General features: G+C 35.2%; 1 protein-coding gene across 1 annotated transcript in view; it reads right to left on the bottom strand.

Moving 5' to 3' along the window:
• The window catches only part of LOC100367654 (cartilage oligomeric matrix protein-like), a 38,608-nt gene extending 21,022 nt beyond the window's left edge, over positions 1 to 17,586 (bottom strand). Inside the window, exons 1-5 of the mRNA XM_085507404.1 lie at positions 17,412 to 17,586; positions 11,027 to 11,096; positions 3,076 to 3,399; positions 1,780 to 2,042; positions 1,373 to 1,487 (exon numbers count right to left, since the gene is read on the bottom strand). Coding sequence (XP_085363530.1) covers positions 1,373 to 1,487; positions 1,780 to 2,042; positions 3,076 to 3,399; positions 11,027 to 11,096 — 772 coding nt within the window. The 5' untranslated portion in view covers positions 17,412 to 17,586. The remainder of the gene's footprint in view (positions 1 to 1,372; positions 1,488 to 1,779; positions 2,043 to 3,075; positions 3,400 to 11,026; positions 11,097 to 17,411) is intronic.
• Positions 17,587 to 20,262: the final 2,676 nt, after the last annotated feature.

Raw genomic sequence — 20,262 nt, 5'->3', positions numbered from 1 at the left:
TAGTGCCGTGTATACTGACATAGGGATGGATAGATGTCGTATAGTACCGTGTATACTGACATAGAAATGGATAGATGTCGTATAGTACCGTGTATACTGACATAGGGATGGATAGATGTCGTACCGTACCGTGTATACTGACATAGGGATGGATAGATGTCGTATGGTACCGTGTATACTGACATAGGGATGGATAGATGTCGTATAGTACCGTGTATACTGACATAGAAATGGATAGATGTCGTACCGTACCGTGTATACTGACATAGGGATGGATAGATGTCGTATAGTACCGTGTATACTGACATAGGGATGGATAGATGTCGTATAGTACCGTGTATACTGACATAGGGATGGATAGATGTCGTACCGTACCGTGTATACTGACATAGGGATGGATCGATGTCGTATAGTACCGTGTATACTGACATAGGGATGGATCGATGTCGTATAGTATCGTGTATACTGACATAGAGATGGATAGATGTCGTATAGTACCGTGTATACTGACATAGGGATGGATAGATGTCGTATAGTACCGTGTATACTGACATAGGGATGGATAGATGTCGTACCATATCGTGTATACTGACATAGGGATGGATCGATGTCGTATAGTACCGTGTATACTGACATAGGGATGGATAGATGTCGTATAGTACCGTGTATACTGACATAGGGATAGATAGATGTCGTACCGTACCGTGTATACTGACATAGGGATGGATCGATGTCGTATAGTACCGTGTATACTGACATAGGGATGGATCGATGTCGTATAGTACCGTGTATACTGACATAGGTATGGATCGATGTCGTATAGTACCGTGTATACTGACATAGGGATGGATCGATGTCGTACCGTACCGTGTATACTGACATAGAAATGGATCGATGTCGTATAGTATCGTGTATACCGACTTAGGGATGGATAGATGTCGTATAGTACCATGTATACTGACATAGGTATGGATCGATGTCGTATAGTACCGTGTATACTGACATAGGGATGGATAGATGTCGTATAGTACCGTGTATACTGACATAGGGATGGATAGATGTCGTACCGTACCGTGTATACTGACATAGGGATGGATCGATGTCGTATAGTACCGTGTATACTGACATAGGGATGGATCGATGTCGTATAGTACCGTGTATACTGACATAGAAATGGATAGATGTCGTACCGTACCGTGTATACTGACATAGGGATGGATAGATGTCGTATAGTACCGTGTATACTGACATAGGGATGGATAGATGTCGTACAGTACCGTGTATACTGACATAGGGATGGATAGATGTCGTACCGTACCGTGTATACTGACATAGGGATGGATAGATGTCGTACCGTACCGTGTTGACTCACCTAGATTAGGATCCGGCGATATATAATTTGTATCTGACAACATAGCACACTGGGAACTCTCTATAACATAATTTATATCTGTACCGAAGACAACATGTAAGCCTTGTAGGCTACCCTGTGATAAATACAAAAATTAACCAATCAATCGAACGACAATGAAATCGTGTGTTAAAGTCCGTATTACATATAATCAAACTTTACTGTTACATTATGTATAATGTCATATGTTTTTTGTGATTCTCATTGGATGACGCATTTCAGTTTTGTTTACTATTGACCAATGGTGACTCGTGACATTACTGCTTTACATTGTATGTTATTTATTTAATGTTTGTCTACACTTTTATTGCTGTTAACTAAGAAAAACTGTATTTCTAAAGATGGAATAAATAATTATTATAACATACGTTAAAAGTAAATAGTCCACTGGGTTCTCTTTGTCCAAGGTAAAATTCAGCCTGCCATACTTTCTTAGGAATGTGCTGTGATATGGGTGATTCAGTGACGTCAGTCGCAACAAGAGAACAGTCCACATATAAATCTATGCCATTTTCTGATTTTTCAAGATCTTTTAGATGAAGTATAATTGAATGCCAACGGTCGTCTGCTAGACTGAGACCCTCAAAAACCATCGACGTCTGTCCATCAGAGGTCAAATACGTGAAAGTAGCTTATATGTAAAAGAGAAATAGGCGTGAAAGCTGTTAAAACAAGTTTTCACGTCTCGCATTAGTAGACCTAACGTCTAGAGAACTTTGTGTGCTTTAAATACATATCTAAAACACAATTAGACGTAGCACCGACTCCATTGTTTTTCTAACATTTTTTAAACAAGTAGTTTATTGATAAGAATAAACACCGGATACAAGCAAAGTACTCAAACACCAGTTATACCACAAATATTTTTACAACCTCCAAGAACACTTGAAGCGACGATGTTCGAAGAAACCATGCCCGAAATTTAACATAACATAACTGTATATCAGTATTATTCCAGGGCGGTGTGTGTGTGGGGGGGGGGTGTTTTTTTACCGTGGAAATATGATTGTTCAGCCAGCACCTACACAATGGGTGTGTAATGAATAAAATGATAAAATGTTTTTTGCTGATTGCCAAGTACGACGAAGAAGACCAATTCCTTAGTGTTAATATCGGAAAGCACCCGGTGTAGATGATGTCTGGTTGACATTCTTTAAATCGTGCCTTTTTTCGATAAATAGAATCACATTCCTGCCTTTATGACCTATGATCTTTTTAAAGTTTATTTTCATTTGTTTAACATTATTTATAGAGGGTAGTAAGAGTTACAATAACTACGCAATTTATATTACAACCCTCTAAGAAAATAAAAGACGGAAGTGTGGCGATATCAAATGACTCGTGACTCGTATCCTTCCAACCCATAGTTTCATATCGATAACAATAGCATCATATGATGCGTGATATCAAATGCAGATAGAACGATAAAGGGCGTGTAACTGTGGTGATGTGCACAGGGAAAAAGTACATTTCTAGAAATACAAATAAGCAGGTCTGTGAAATGTTAGTGGTCATCTCGTATTGGTCCAGTGTTCTTATATAGCGTGTATTGAGTGTTCTTGAACAGGGCAATACCTTCTTTTATGTTTCCACAATCAAGCCAAGACATATAAAACTTGGGATCTTAGTATATATGTTTGTTTATGTAGTATGACGTAACGCACCTGTATTTAAAGCATTTTCACCGCCCACCATTAGTTCTAGATAAATCTCTTCACTTTTCTTCGAGTATATTCCAATTATTACACCCCCTGGAGACTTGTCACTCAACCTCAAGCGACCGACAATAAATGCCTCATCCTGTTTCCGAATCTCCTTGGTTACCTGCTTTAGAACGTGTTTCCCCATTCTCACGACACTATTACTATCTTGGCGGTCGAAGACGAAAACATCTCCAAATGCGTTACTGCCATATTGAGGTAAAATATCAACTCCTGTCACTGACCCCGAAACTACTTGTTCTTGAAGCTCTTCCAAAAGGTCAATTTCTGTGAAAGAATCATCATCAGCTTATATTTACATTTAATATTAGTACTTAAATAATTATGACCCACCCAAGAAGCTTATGATTGCGTTTGCAGTTTTAAAAGTACAGAACTTTACTACTAATTGGCCGATAACGAGATCAATGGAAGTTTATCAAGTTTGCCATTCTCCATAAAATTGTGAAATAAGAAAAACTGACATACCCATCGATTAATTAAAACTCAATAGTTCCTTTTTGATTCTACGGGTAAATAATAAATCAATAACGACTGGACAGTGAGAAATAAAACCGAGAAACCCCGCGGGCAGGCCAACACCAAGTGGCACAGACAATGGGGGAATCGAACCCCCCAGCCCCGTGCCATCGGGATAACAGTCATCCGTTTGACACATTTCTCGGTTCAAAATAAAACGATTAAACGATTACAAGTGATTAGCGGAGGTTACAAACAGATAAACAATGAACAAGTGACGAGAAGTGAGTTAGAGACATGTACGACATTGAACGATAAAAATAACAAATGGTTGTACACTCAAATAATTACAATTCTAAAAATACTTAAAAGTACAATAAATCTAATAAAAAGCAATTGAAAAGGCGGGTTTGTACAATTAAAAAGGATATTATTAAACTCAATAGTTAATTAATGGACACAGCAATAATAACAATATACATAGGACAAAGTACATTTACACACACACACACACACACACACACACATACTTGTATTGCAATATGTTCCGAGGACTTCATTGGATTAACTTTTAATATAGTTGAATTAAATTTTAATATAGTTGCGATATGAACTCGATTAAAACGCGTTCCTATATAGGGTTGCGTTTTAATTGGAGTTTAATTAAACTCAATTACAATGCAATACAATGGAGAATTGCATTTTAATTAAGTTTAATTAAACAAGAGTTGAATATCCGGTGACTGAACATAGAAATGTTTGCGAAGCTTAGGTTTAGTATCGGGGTAAGGTATGGTACAATTATATTAATATTAATATAACGTGAACCATACCTTCCCCCGATACTAAACCTAAGCTACGCAAAACGTATTAATAATCGAATTAACTATTAATATAAATTATGTTTTCCGAGGACTATGAAAAAGGTCCTCGGAAGGTGTGTATGTCCTCGGAAGTAGGTATATATCTGTATTTTTGTCCTCGCAACATATAGCAATCCAAATACACACACACACACACACACACACATACACAAACATACAGGTGTCCCATGAATTGTGGAGCCACTATTGAATTAACTTTTAATATAGTTGAATTAACTTTTAATATAGTTGCGATATGAACTCGATTAAAACGCGTTCCTATATAGGGTTGCGTTTTAATTGGAGTTTAATTAAACTCAATTACAATGCAATACAATGGAGAATTGCATTTTAATTAAGTTTAATTAAACAAGAGTTGAATATCCCGTGACTGAACATAGAAATGTTTGCGAAGCTTAGGTTTAGTATCGGGGTAAGGTATGGTATAATTATATTAATATTAATATAACGTGAACCATACCTTCCCCCGATACTAAACCTAAGCTACGCAAAACGTATTAATAATCGAATTAACTATTAATATAAATTATGTTTTCCGAGGACTATGAAAAAGGTCCTCGGAAGGTGTGTATGTCCTCGGAAGTAGCTATATATCTGTATTTTTGTCCTCGCAACATATAGCAATCCAAGTACACACACACACACACACACACACACACACACATACTTGTATTGCAATATGTTCCGAGGACTTCATTGGATTAACTTTTAATATAGTTGAATTAACTTTTAATATAGTTGCGATATGAACTTGATTAAAACGCGTTCCTATATAGGGTTGCGTTTTAATTGGAGTTTAATTAAACTCAATTACAATGCAATACAATGGAGAATTGCATTTTAATTAAGTTTAATTAAACAAGAGTTGAATATCCGGTGACTGAACATAGAAATGTTTGCGAAGCTTAGGTTTAGTATCGGGGTAAGGTATGGTACAATTATATTAATATTAATATAACGTGAACCATACCTTCCCCCGATACTAAACCTAAGCTACGCAAAACGTATTAATAATCGAATTAACTATTAATATAAATTATGTTTTCCGAGGACTATGAAAAAGGTCCTCGGAAGGTGTGTATGTCCTCGGAAGTAGGTATATATCTGTATTTTTGTCCTCGCAACATATAGCAATCCAAATACACACACACACACACACACATACTTGTATTGCAATATGTTCCGAGGACTTCATTGGATTAACTTTTAATATAGTTGAATTAACTTTTAATATAGTTGCGATATGAACTCGATTAAAACGCGTTCCTATATAGGGTTGCGTTTTAATTGGAGTTTAATTAAACTCAATTACAATGCAATACAATGGAGAATTGCATTTTAATTAAGTTTAATTAAACAAGAGTTGAATATCCGGTGACTGAACATAGAAATGTTTGCGAAGCTTAGGTTTAGTATCGGGGTAAGGTATGGTACAATTATATTAATATTAATATAACGTGAACCATACCTTCCCCCGATACTAAACCTAAGCTACGCAAAACGTATTAATAATCGAATTAACTATTAATATAAATTATGTTTTCCGAGGACTATGAAAAAGGTCCTCGGAAGGTGTGTATGTCCTCGGAAGTAGCTATATATCTGTATTTTTGTCCTCGCAACATATAGCAATCCAAGTACACACACACACACACACACACACACATACTTGTATTGCAATATGTTCCGAGGACTTCATTGGATTAACTTTTAATATAGTTGAATTAACTTTTAATATAGTTGCGATATGAACTTGATTAAAACGCGTTCCTATATAGGGTTGCGTTTTAATTGGAGTTTAATTAAACTCAATTACAATGCAATACAATGGAGAATTGCATTTTAATTAAGTTTAATTAAACAAGAGTTGAATATCCGGTGACTGAACATAGAAATGTTTGCGAAGCTTAGGTTTAGTATCGGGGTAAGGTATGGTACAATTATATTAATATTAATATAACGTGAACCATACCTTCCCCCGATACTAAACCTAAGCTACGCAAAACGTATTAATAATCGAATTAACTATTAATATAAATTATGTTTTCCGAGGACTATGAAAAAGGTCCTCGGAAGGTGTGTATGTCCTCGGAAGTAGGTATATATCTGTATTTTTGTCCTCGCAACATATAGCAATCCAAATACACACATACACACACACACACACACATACTTGTATTGCAATATGTTCCGAGGACTTCATTGGATTAACTTTTAATATAGTTGAATTAACTTTTAATATAGTTGCGATATGAACTCGATTAAAACGCGTTCCTATATAGGGTTGCGTTTTAATTGGAGTTTAATTAAACTCAATTACAATGCAATGCAATGGAGAATTGCATTTTAATTAAGTTTAATTAAACAAGAGTTGAATATCCGGTGACTGAACATAGAAATGTTTGCGAAGCTTAGGTTTAGTATCGGGGTAAGGTATGGTACAATTATATTAATATTAATATAACGTGAACCATACCTTCCCCCGATACTAAACCTAAGCTACGCAAAACGTATTAATAATCGAATTAACTATTAATATAAATTATGTTTTCCGAGGACTATGAAAAAGGTCCTCGGAAGGTGTGTATGTCCTCGGAAGTAGGTATATATCTGTATTTTTGTCCTCTCAACATATAGCAATCCAAATACACACACACACACACACACACACACACACACACACACACACACACACACACACACACACATAGGTGAATGTTCACAGTAGTACAGAAATTAGGCCTTGTTTTATATTATCGGATATTGCGATATCTAAACTTGCTGGATGTCAAATTAAAACACACTAGGCCTTGTTTTACATTGTCGGATATTGCGATATCTAAACTAGCTGGATGTCAAATTAAAACACACTAGGCCTTGTTTTACATTGTCGGATATTGCGATATCTAAACTTGCTGGATGTCAAATAAAAACACACTAGGCCATGTTTTACATTGTCGGATATTGCGATATCTAAACTTGCTGGATATCAAATTAAAACACACTAGGCCTTGTTTTACATTATCGAATATTGCGATATCTAAACTTGCTAGATGTCAAAAAAAACACTAGGCCTTGTTTTACATTGTCGGATATTGCGATATCTAAACTTGCTGGATGTCAAAAAACACACTAGGCCTTGTTTTACATTGTCGGATATTGCGATATCTAAACTTGCTGGATGTCAAAAAACACACTAGGCCTTGTTTTACATTGTCGGATATTGCGATATCTAAACTTGCTGGATGTCAAAAAACACACTAGGGCTTGTTTTATATTGTCGGATATTGCGATATCTAAACTTGCTAGATGTCAAAAAACACACTAGGCCTTGTTTTATATTGTCGGATATTGCGATATCTAAACTTGCTGGATGTCAAAAAACACACTAGGCCTTGTTTTATATTGTCAGGTATTGCGATATCTAAACTTGCTAGATGTCAAAAAACACACTAGGCCTTGTTTTATATTGTCGGATATTGCGATATCTAAACTTGCTGGATGTCAAAAAACACACTAGGCCTTGTTTTACATTGTTGGATATTGCGATATCTAAACTTGCTGGATATCAAATTAAAACACACTAGGCCTTGTTTTACATTGTCGGATATTGCGATATCTAAACTTGCTGGATGTCAAATTAAAACACACTAGGCCTTGTTTTACATTGTCGGATATTGCGATATCTAAACTAGCTGGATGTCAAATTAAAACACACTAGGCCTTGTTTTACATTATCGGATATTGCGATATCTAAACTTGCTGGATGTCAAATAAAAACACACTAGGCCTTGTTTTACATTGTCGGATATTGCGATATCTAAACTTGCTGGATATCAAATAAAAACACACTAGGCCTTGTTTTACATTGTCGGATATTGCGATATCTAAACTTGCTGGATATCAAATTAAAACACACTAGGCCTTGTTTTACATTATCGAATATTGCGATATCTAAACTTGCTAGATGTCAAAAAACACACTAGGCCTTGTTTTACATTGTCGGATATTGCGATATCTAAACTTGCTGGATGTCAAAAAACACACTAGGCCTTGTTTTACATTGTCGGATATTGCGATATCTAAACTTGCTGGATGTCAAAAAACACACTAGGCCTTGTTTTACATTGTCGGATATTGCGATATCTAAACTTGCTGGATATCAAATTAAAACACACTAGGCCTTGTTTTACATTATCGGATATTGCGATATCTAAACTTGCTGGATGTCAAATAAAAACACACTAGGCCTTGTTTTACATTGTCGGATATTGCGATATCTAAACTTGCTGGATGTCAAAAAACACACTAGGCCTTGTTTTACATTGTCGGATATTGCGATATCTAAACTTGCTGGATATCAAATTAAAACACACTAGGCCTTGTTTTACATTATCGGATATTGCGATATCTAAACTTGCTGGATGTCAAATAAAAACACACTAGGCCTTGTTTTACATTATCGGATATTGCGATATCTAAACTTGCTGGATGTCAAATAAAAACACACTAGGCCATGTTTTACATTATCGGATATTGCGATATCTAAACTTGCTGGATGTCAAATTAAAACACACTAGGCCTTGTTTTACATTGTCAGATATTGCGATATCTAAACTTGCTGGATATCAAATAAAAACACATTAGGCCTTGTTTTACATTGTCGGATATTGCGATATCTAAACTTGCTAGATGTCAAATTAAAACACACTAGGCCTTGTTTCACATTATCGGATATTGCGAAATCTAAACTTGCTAGATGTCAAATTAAAACACACTAGGCCTTGTTTTACATTGTCGGATATTGCGATATCTAAACTTGCTGGATGTCAAATTAAAACACACTCGGCCTTGTTTTACATTGTCGGATATTGCGATATCTAAACTTGCTAGATGTCAAATTAAAACACACTAGGCCTTGTTTTACATTGTCGGATATTGCGATATCTAAACTTGCTGGATGTCAAATTAAAACACACTAGGCCTTGTTTTACATTGTCGGATATTGCGATATCTAAACTTGCTGGATATCAAATAAAAACACACTAGGCCTTGTTTTACATTATCGGATATTGCGATATCTAAACTTGCTAGATGTCAAATTAAAACACACTAGGCCTTGTTTCACATTATCGGATATTGCGAAATCTAAACTTGCTAGATGTCAAATTAAAACACACTAGGCCTTGTTTTACATTGTCGGATATTGCGATATCTAAACTTGCTGGATGTCAAATTAAAACACACTCGGCCTTGTTTTACATTGTCGGATATTGCGATATCTAAACTTGCTAGATGTCAAATTAAAACACACTAGGCCTTGTTTTACATTGTCGGATATTGCGATATCTAAACTTGCTGGATGTCAAATTAAAACACACTAGGCCTTGTTTTACATTGTCGGATATTGCGATATCTAAACTTGCTGGATATCAAATAAAAACACACTAGGCCTTGTTTTACATTATCGGATATTGCGATATCTAAACTTGCTGGATGTCAAATTAAAACACACTAGGCCTTGTTTTACATTGTCGGATATTGCGATATCTAAACTTGCTGGATATCAAATAAAAACACACTAGGCCTTGTTTTACATTATCGGATATTGCGATATCTAAACTTGCTGGATTTCAAATTAAAACACACTAGGCCTTGTTTTACATTATCGGATATTGCGATATCTAAACTGCAAGTTTAGTGTGTTTTTATTCGACGTCAAGCAAGTTTAAATATCTCAATATGTCAAATAAAAACAAACTAGGCCTTGTTTTATATTATCGGATATTGCGATATATAAACTAGCTGGATATCAAATAAAAACACATTAGACCTTGTTTCACATTATCGGATATTGCGATATCTAAACTTGCTGGATATCAAATAAAAACACACTAGGCCTTGTTTTTCATTATCGGATATTGCGATATCTAAACTAGCTGAATATCAAATAAAAACACACTAGGCCCTATTTCACATTATCGGATATTGCAATATTTAAACTTACTAGATGTCAAATAAAAACACACTAGGTCTTGTTTTATATTATCGGATATTGCGATATCTAAACTGGCTGGATATCAAATAAAAACACACTAGGCCTTGTTTTATATTATCGGATATTGCGATATCTAAACTTGCTGGATATCAAATAAAAACACACTAGGTCTTGTTTTACATTATCGGATATTGCGATATCTAAACTAGCTGGATATCAAATACAAACACACTAGGCCTTGTTTTACATTATCGGATATTGCGATATCTAAACTAGCTGGATATCAAATACAAACACACTAGGCCTTGTTTTACATTATCGAATATTGCAATATCTAAAGTAGCTGGGTGTCGACAGCCCTTAATGTTGACCTTAGGTCTAGTATTGTGGTTAAATTGAAATCAATTAAATATCTGTGACAAGAGTTTAGAAAGTATCTACATACGAATGTCATTGTCGAAAGTTGTCAATGAATTCATAATCATATTTATATTGTTTAAATTAATGAGTATTTTAACATAAACAAATCTTATTTTTTCAAATAAATACAGACCTATAACAGCTTGTATAGCAGCAACTTGAATAAATAATAATATACAGGAACAATATCTCTTGGAATTCATCTAAAATCAATCAAACAAAGTTACGGGTTACGGGTCTTCCTTCAGAGATAAGAAATGTCAAACTATGTTTACGTATGTAGACATATGTAGATATGTCCAATCACCGCTCTACATTTAATAAATGGCTCTACATTTAATAAATGTATATACTTTTATTTAAAATTATGCAACCTATTGTGATATGAATGTTTATATTATCTGCAGTCTCACAGTCAGCAGACGTCACGCTGGCGTGTATGCTATGTACTACACCTCGGACTGCATATAGAAATTTATAGAGGTACATCTCTCTAATAACTATCACACAAAATAAGTATTTTTTTCGTAAGGGACACTTTCACGCTTGAAACAAACCAGAAACCAGATTTCGGATTTTTTTTTCTTTTTTGTATATTTCAATAAATAGATAATTATCTGTGATTTGGAGCATAACATATTTGAACAGTATAGATGACATACCCATGTACTAGCCAATAATTTCGCGTCTAGTTGACTCGACATGGTTGAACTTTAGTCAAACAGTAACCTGCACTCTTTTGGCACTTGTGAAAGTTACATAACACACCTATCGATGCACTCCGAACAAGTCTAAGTGACCCACAATTGAGTGTACCTTAGACTTAATAGATAGGCGACAGATTTACCAAAGTATGTTTAAACAACAGAATAAAACCAAAAAAAGATGTTGGAAATTATTATTGGACACATTTCTTATATGATACATGTTTATAATTATACCACGCAGTACTAATATATTCCTATGTAGCTACAACATCTCTCTGTCTGTTTATTTTTGTGTGAAGTGTTATGATGTGGTATGTTTGCAAATTCCTTGGGTTGGAGGAATATTTTTTTCTGCCAGATAATAATTTGAATATTTTTCCTGCGGAAAACGGATATGTTTTTGCTGTTATTCTAGCTATATTGATCACCACTTTTATAGATATGTGTTAAATGCGCTACCAATCTAAGTAATAAAGTTAGTGTATTGCTTTATGCGTCATTGTGTAACTGTATTTTATCATTACGATACCATCTGACCCACGCGTATTATTGTTTTTAAACTTCACCATTTGTTGATTCTTTAATTAGACTTGTATTGTAAATTATAATTATTTCTGAGTAAGCAAAATACTTTTTGAGAAAATTCAATTTTTGCTGATTTAATGAAAGTATTATATCCATGTTGTCTTCGTAGAATTTCTTCGTAGCAATTCGTCTTACTAATCATTTCTCAGAGTGGGTTTGCACCACGTGCATTTTTTTCTATATTTTTTATATTTGCCCAAGTATTTGGTCTTTTTGTTGTCTTGTCTCAATTATGTTGATTTAGAATCAGTGCAATATTATTTGACAAACTGGCAATATATGTCTACTCAGTCTCTAATTGCAGGAGCCCTTTAATTTAACACATTTTGTAGATTGGTGTATTTCCTTTTGGATAATTTCAGTGTATATCCCGGTCTAGTTAAGCATACAAGTTTGCCTTATGTAAACCAGAAAAATACACCGACACGTGTATTTTAAAGACATCGTTAAAAGAATGCCCTTCTCACAAATCCACAGTATGGATCAGTATGGATAACAGAGTCGATAAGTTTTAAAGAATGCATCTATGTTTAATTATTGGTACGTACCAGTAATTCACGCGCATGCGCATTTCTGTACACGGCCAAAGAAGCATGCTCAGTTTGCTACACAGTTATTGTGTTATTGTCGATATTGTTTGAAAAGGTCATTTGACTCATTCTTCGACACCTACAAAGTTACTGTGTTGTAAGCACTAATTGCCGGCACCACATGACGTAGTTCAACAATGTCTTTGAACTCATAACTTTGAACTTTAAAGTATGATTACCCTTTTCACATTCACTTGTACTGGATTTGCGTTTTGGGCGAGAGTTTTTACATACTGACGTATACTACAACAGCTGTCTCTCCTGTGGTCTACATTCGTTGTTTTGATAACATGGTTAATTGCGCCTCGAAATCAACAAACTAGCTCTTTATTAGTAGTAGAAGACAAGTAAACGCGGTGAGGGGTCTAAGTGGCCCAATCATGGGCAAATTGTTTAGGAAATCTGTTTGGTAACAAGATACTGAGGTAGTCTGGCAGGCGGATGTAATTGATACACGCTGAAAGAGGTCAAACGATGCCGTGTGTTCAAGGTATCCAGTAGTACCTGCAGGGCATATATCATACACAGGTGATAATACATCCGTCCCTTCCAGTGACAGCGATTTGTTTTCCACATGTTTCTGATATCTTCAGCTCAGACTGTCAGATCACTTGTACAATTAATTACACTGAGAATATACACTCGATGTTGGTGATAGATGGACCAAGAATGGATGCAGAAGTGTTTACTAAGCCAACCACATCAGGGAATATAATGTCATTTATGTTTATATTCAGATATGAAACTAAGCATAACATAAATAATCATAAACGTTATCATATCGGTCCTATGCACATTACTCAAGAAAAGACAGGTTAAATGAGCTACAAATGCATGACTAAAGTGAAAACGGCAGACGCGCTCAGACGCACGTAGGTGGAAACTCAATGAAAACATTTCAACACAAAACTACTATGTATAATCCACTTATTTGTCGTAACCTCGATCGATACATTGCTTTCATTCAGCGCATTTACAGCCTGCCAAACTCTCCTGATAAATCCACCCCTTGAGCAAAATCCATAATCTGCGAGGGACTAAGTGAAATACTATAAACTCAATAAAGTTATCGGTTTGAGAATAGGTTTATTGTGATCGGAAATAAGTAATCCTGTGTCTCGATGTTGAAAATAAATATCTGCGGAATGTTCAGCTTTAAAGAGAGCACTTTCACATGGACGTGAAGTGTGTGTAATGATATGTCTGGATAAAGTTTCATTACAAGTACCAAAAGCGATTACTCTAATATCTGTATGTTGAATTTTTACAGATTATTCAAGAATGTTATTATGAAGCTTATTTTGTTCAAAAAATCAACAAAACTGTACTAAATCATATATCCAGTCTGCCATCTACACGTGTTTATAAGTAGACTGATAAGTATCCCATGATGCATTTGCATGACACAAAGGGACTTCATATTTGTTGATGTCTCGATATTATCATATGTTATATGATATATTAATATGATGCGAACTGCAAGGTATTTACAGTTGGATGGCAATATTATTATTATGTTTAAAATTTCAAATTCAAAGTTTGGACTAATTAACTGGCACGTTTTGCTGAATTTAATGTACAGTTGGTTTGTTATTACGCGGTACCCCAGCCATTGTCATCAATGGTGAAAGTGTAACTATCTATAAATCTATGAAACTTAAAGGAACGCGACCGCGTCCTGTTCGATATGGGACTCACAGTGGCGAAAACAACGCGTGTAAAATACATTGTTTATTTACGTGAAATTCGAACACACGCTGCGGTCAATGCCAATAATACACTTTTGACTCAAGTGATACCAATCTATTATGTCATTTAACTCATCTTTGTAACTAACTGGAAAACTCTTATAACATGCCATAGAATGTGTAGACATTGTTGTGATAAGTCGATAGTGTGAAACTTTGGCTATATGATAATATATATATAGAATGTGTAGACATTGTTGTGATAAGTCGATAGTGTGAAACTTTGGCAATATGATAATATATCTAAAGAATGTGTAGACATTGTTGTGATAAGTCGATAGTGTGAAACTTTGGCTATATGATAATATATATATAGAATGTGTAGACATTGTTGTGATAAGTCAATAGTGTGAAACTTTGGCTATATGATAATATATCTATACAATGTGTAGACATAGTTGTGACAAGTCGATAGTGTGAAACTTTGGCTATATGATAATATATCTATAGAATGTGTAGACATTGTTGTGATAAGTCGATAGTGTGAAACTTTGGCTATATGATAATATATCTATAGAATGTGTAGACATTGTTGTGACAAGTCGATAGTGTGAAACTTTGGCTATATGATAATATGTCTACAGAATGTGTAGACATTGTTGTGACAAGTCGATAGTGTGAAACTTTGGCTATATGATAATATATCTATAGAATGAATAGTCATTGTTATGACAAGTCGATAGTGTGAAACTTTGGCTATATGATAATATATCTATAGAATGTGTAGACATTGTTGTGACAAGTCGATAGTGTGAAACTTTGGCTATATGATAATATATCTATAGAATGTGCAGACATTGTTGTGACAAGTCGATAGCGTGAAACTTTGGCTATATGATAATATATCTATAGAATGTGTAGACATTGTTGTGACAAGTCGATAGTGTGAAACTTTGGCTATATGATAATATGTCTACAGAATGTGTAGACATTGTTGTGACAAGTCGATAGTGTGAAACTTTGGCTATATGATAATATATCTATAGAATGAATAGTCATTGTTATGACAAGTCGATAGTGTGAAACTTTGGCTATATGATAATATATCTATAGAATGTGTAGACATTGTTGTGACAAGTCGATAGTGTGAAACTTTGGCTATATGATAATATATCTATAGAATGTGCAGACATTGTTGTGACAAGTCGATAGCGTGAAACTTTGGCTATATGATAATATATCTATAGAATGTGTAGACATTGTTGTGACAAGTCGATAGTGTGAAACTTTGGCTATATGATAATATACTTATAGAATGTGTAGACATTGTTGTGATAAGTCGATAGTGTGAAACTCTGGCTATATGATAATATATCTATAGAATGTGTAGACATTGTTGTGACAAGTCGATAGTGTGAAACTTTGGCTATATGATAATATATTTATAGAATGTGTAGACATTGTTGGGATAAGTCGATAGTGTGAAACTTGGCTATATGATAATATATCTATAGAATGTGTAGACATTGTTGGGACAAGTCGATAGTGTGAAACTTTGGCTATATGATAATATATCTATAGAATGTGTAGACATTGTTGTGACAAGTCGATAGTGTGAAACTTTGGCTATATGATAATATATCTATAGAATGTGTAGACATTGTTGTGATAAGTCGATAGTGTGAAACTTTGGCTATATGATAATATATCTATAGAATGTGTAGACATTGTTGTGACAAGTCGATAGTGTGAAACTTTGGCTATATGATAATATATCTATAGAATGTGTAGACATTGTTGTGACAAGTCGATAGTGTGAAACTTTGGCTATATGATAATATATCTATAGAATGTGTAAACATAGTTGTGACAAGTCGATAGTGTGAAACTTTGGCTATTTGATAACATATCTATACAACGTTAAAGGAACTTGACACTCAATGTCGAGTAGATGTCACATGAGCGAACAATCTAGCACTGTTTTCGATGATATTTGCGACGTTGGTGCTGAAATAACGACAAGGGAAAGAAAACATATTTTTTTCGTTTCCCTGTGTACTTGATATGTAATGCCTGTGGTTAATTAAGGAGGCGGCGCGTTTTAACTTTTTACATTTTCCCGAGGACTCTTTGCATCAGTGTATACGTTGACACTGACTCCCTTGGTCGTTTTCACCATGATTTCACTTGTGTGGTATTTGTTACCATAATCTAATACACTGAGTCTGTATGTTCTATACGTTTACAATAAACAAAAACAATCACCAAAAAGCCCACCGCGAGGTTTCACCCAACCTGGACGCCAATCGTACAAAAATAAACTTCCAAACTGAATGATCCATCACATATTTGGTCTACTTTTAATTTTAATTTTTAGCACACTTATAATTTACACACTTTACGTAAATCGCATAGCGTAGAATAAAACTGCCTCCCGCAATACATATCACTCATGGTCACAATTAGTTTGATGAATTGTATTTCTATGCGGGAATACGCCAGCAGAAATGAATTTGATATGCTTAAACTGACATTATATTTCATTTCGGTTCACCAGTTTCGGCGACAAGAGAACACCGTAAAATCGTTTTTGAACTCTAGGTGTTATGATTGCGTAAATAAATAAATAAACCACATGACGCCGAGGCAGCAGCGTAAGAACTACGTTTAACTGCTTAGACCACCGGCGCATGATGCTGATATTTGAGGATTTTAGCATTTAACTTGTATTGAAAATATTAGATAAACATGTTTAAAAGAATTGTATTCCTCAAGTGATTAAGAATCAAACTAACATTGACCATGCTATTTCCTCTACCATAATGGAACTTCAAAGTGCTTTAGCGAGGAGGTTTAGAATCGAAAAGTGCAGAGGTATTGATGTTCAACAATTTTGGAATAATACATGATGGTATCAACAAATATTAGGAATCAATAACTAAACTTACCGTGAACGGAACAGTGTGGAGAACGAGGACAAACTGAATGACTTGTATGTGTAATAGTCGTCTAGAAACTATCCGACACAGTGGAAATCAATACTGCTCTGCCTGCCTGCCTGTCACACCACGGTTTGTATAAACACTACTGCTACAATTTACACTTAAGATTGTCGAGTCCCAATCCTTATGTACACGGGTAGGTATTACAAGAAGCACTCTATTGGAGGAACACGTTGAAGCATATATGATAGCCCGCTATACTTTTCTAAGTAAATATCCCGCCAGCAAAATGTCGGAAGAACTCGTCAGATGGCATTTATTCTACATGAGCTGGGGAGGAGGATGTTAACAAAGCGGTTCCACCTCGGGTTAACCTTTTGCAAATTTTAAATCTCACAGATGTTTTCTAAACCCTATTACCTTCGTCATCTTGCAATTTAAAGAAGATTAAATGGACATCCACATTGCAACTAATCAACAGAAACTTGAACTGTGTTACAGCTTCTATTGCGTACACCTCAATACATATGAAATGCTTATCCCAAAGTTCAATACTTATAATCTCCGCCTCGAAAAAAAAACCTCATGCAAAATCAATGTAAAAAAAGGGTATTTCACAAGTCCCCGGGCTCACTGTAAACTGGCATTCATTTTATTCATAACAACGTATCTTAATCAACCTTGACCGAAACTAACAATGAATGATTTGGGGTATAATTGTCACCCGAATGATCAACTCATATATTGAATTGAGCGATGTACTCTGTTTTTCCCACGCTAGTAGTGGCGCCGACATCATAAACAAATGCGAACCTTACCTACCACTATTAGAGTAACACTGCGATGGGGAGAATACCGGTAAGGGGAATATGGCATATCGCATTGTTACTAGCCGAATGAAACTCGAATGCCATGGTAATACAAGCATTTTGTGATAAAACTTATTTTTTGAATAGGATAAAGCACTCGGTTGAGAACTTTCTCTGGGATAGTGTCGAAGCCGCAGGCCATGACATATTATACTGGAGTACTTTATTACGCAACGCGTGAATTAGTAGACCTTTCGGAATGTGTAGTCATGAAATTTACATACTGTAAAATGACTAATTTTCCCTGGGTTTAAATTTCACTGATTTACCATTTCAGGCATATTCAGTGGGTTTTAAATTCACGGTTTCATCATTTAGATAATGTGTTCTATGCTAAATTTTACATATTCACTGTGTTTTAATTTAGCGCATTTTGCCAGTCAGCGAAATAAGCTAAATTAAAACCCAGTGAATAATTACCCCCTTTACAGTACTCAAATTGTGAAAGGTGTACCCTAAACATAAATTCTGTATAATGGTCTAAGATCAAATAGTCCAAAAGCCAATGACCGGCATCGTGTTCCATATAGCTGAATTGGCCATGTGCTCATTGGAACGCAGCCTTGTGGTTGTGCTCAACAGGTTAAAAATTGGCCAGTGTTCAAGTTTTCGTCTTTGTTGTCACGTGACCGATATAAGAGCCTTGAAACAATTTCATGACGAGAGAGACGAGATTTGAAAGACATACATAACGTGTATGTAACGTAAATGATGCAATCTGAATGACCAAGAAAAAACAGTTAGCAGCACAACCTATCTTCTGCTCTGTAATAGAAAATGTCCTTACCATGCTTGAAAATCTAAGAAACGTGGTCTTGGTCACGTGGTTCTTAACTTGATCAAATGTCCCATAATTGTTATATCAATATACCATGTTGTGTAAACATCGAAACCCAAATTGTTATTACACATGTATTATTAAACATAATCCCATATCCCAGGGAGGTTGTTCTTAAAACCCATGTGAGATTTCTACGTCCGTTAATGATGTTGCATAGGGAATTTACGAATTTTATCATTTTCTGAAACAGATGTCACTTTAAAGGTCGTGAATATGAAGCGGCGATATTTAACATTGGTATGGTGGCGCAACGTTTGATAAGTAGAAATAGAGGATCTAGATTTCAGATCTCGCCCCTCACGCAAAATTTCATGCCACCGCCTCTGCAAATCGAAAGTACCACGATAACTGGACTGTGAATCGTCTGTGGGGAAAGTATTCGCCAACATTGTCTATAGATGGCGCTATAATACATCAAATTTCGCATTACGTTTATTCTACATATATGTGACTATTAAACTCACTGTATACATTTGTATTCTTCTACAACAGGCATCTTTAATTAATAACTGCTTTTTTTAATATTTTTGACCTTGTAATAAAAGGTTTGACTGACCACATTTGGTGAATACTAACACTTACTATAGAGAACACTCCGTCCTGTGAGACAGTTATGACGCATTCACTCACTTTTTTGTATCTAGATTTGCCTTAGAATCACTACTTGTTCATTTGGACGTTCAGATCTACTCCAGTGTATATAAACCTTGTGGGTATGCAAATACATAATTGACCAGTTTCGACTTGCAAAATGCCATATTCAGTCACCCACCAACCATTGGTGTGTAAACGGCGAGTGAATGATTGCAACTCGAGCTTTGTTAGTTTATATATTGATACTTACCCAGCGGAAATACGTAAAATTAAATTCAAAATGGAGGAGGAATAGTAAGCTTGGAATACGCTGAACGCGTAATACTCGCGAGGCAACTCATCCTATTCTATTCCAGTAAAATGGGACAGCTTTAATGTAGGATATTCTTTGTAAATTATGACTGTCACAATGAATGGTATATACAGTTTGCGAAGTACCTTTCTCTTAATGCCTTACTCGACCGGAGTCGGTGTCGAATTACTCAAAAGAATGGGTCACCAAATACAGAACATAACAAAAGTAGGATGCTGATAAAAGTGACTCTTCCAATTA

This window comes from Saccoglossus kowalevskii, chromosome 13 (assembly GCF_978046115.1).
Source record: "Saccoglossus kowalevskii chromosome 13, keSacKowa6.1, whole genome shotgun sequence".
NCBI classification, from domain to species: domain Eukaryota; kingdom Metazoa; phylum Hemichordata; class Enteropneusta; family Harrimaniidae; genus Saccoglossus; species Saccoglossus kowalevskii.
The sequence above is the reverse complement of the archived record's forward strand: the minus strand, read 5'-3'. Positions and strand labels throughout refer to the sequence as shown.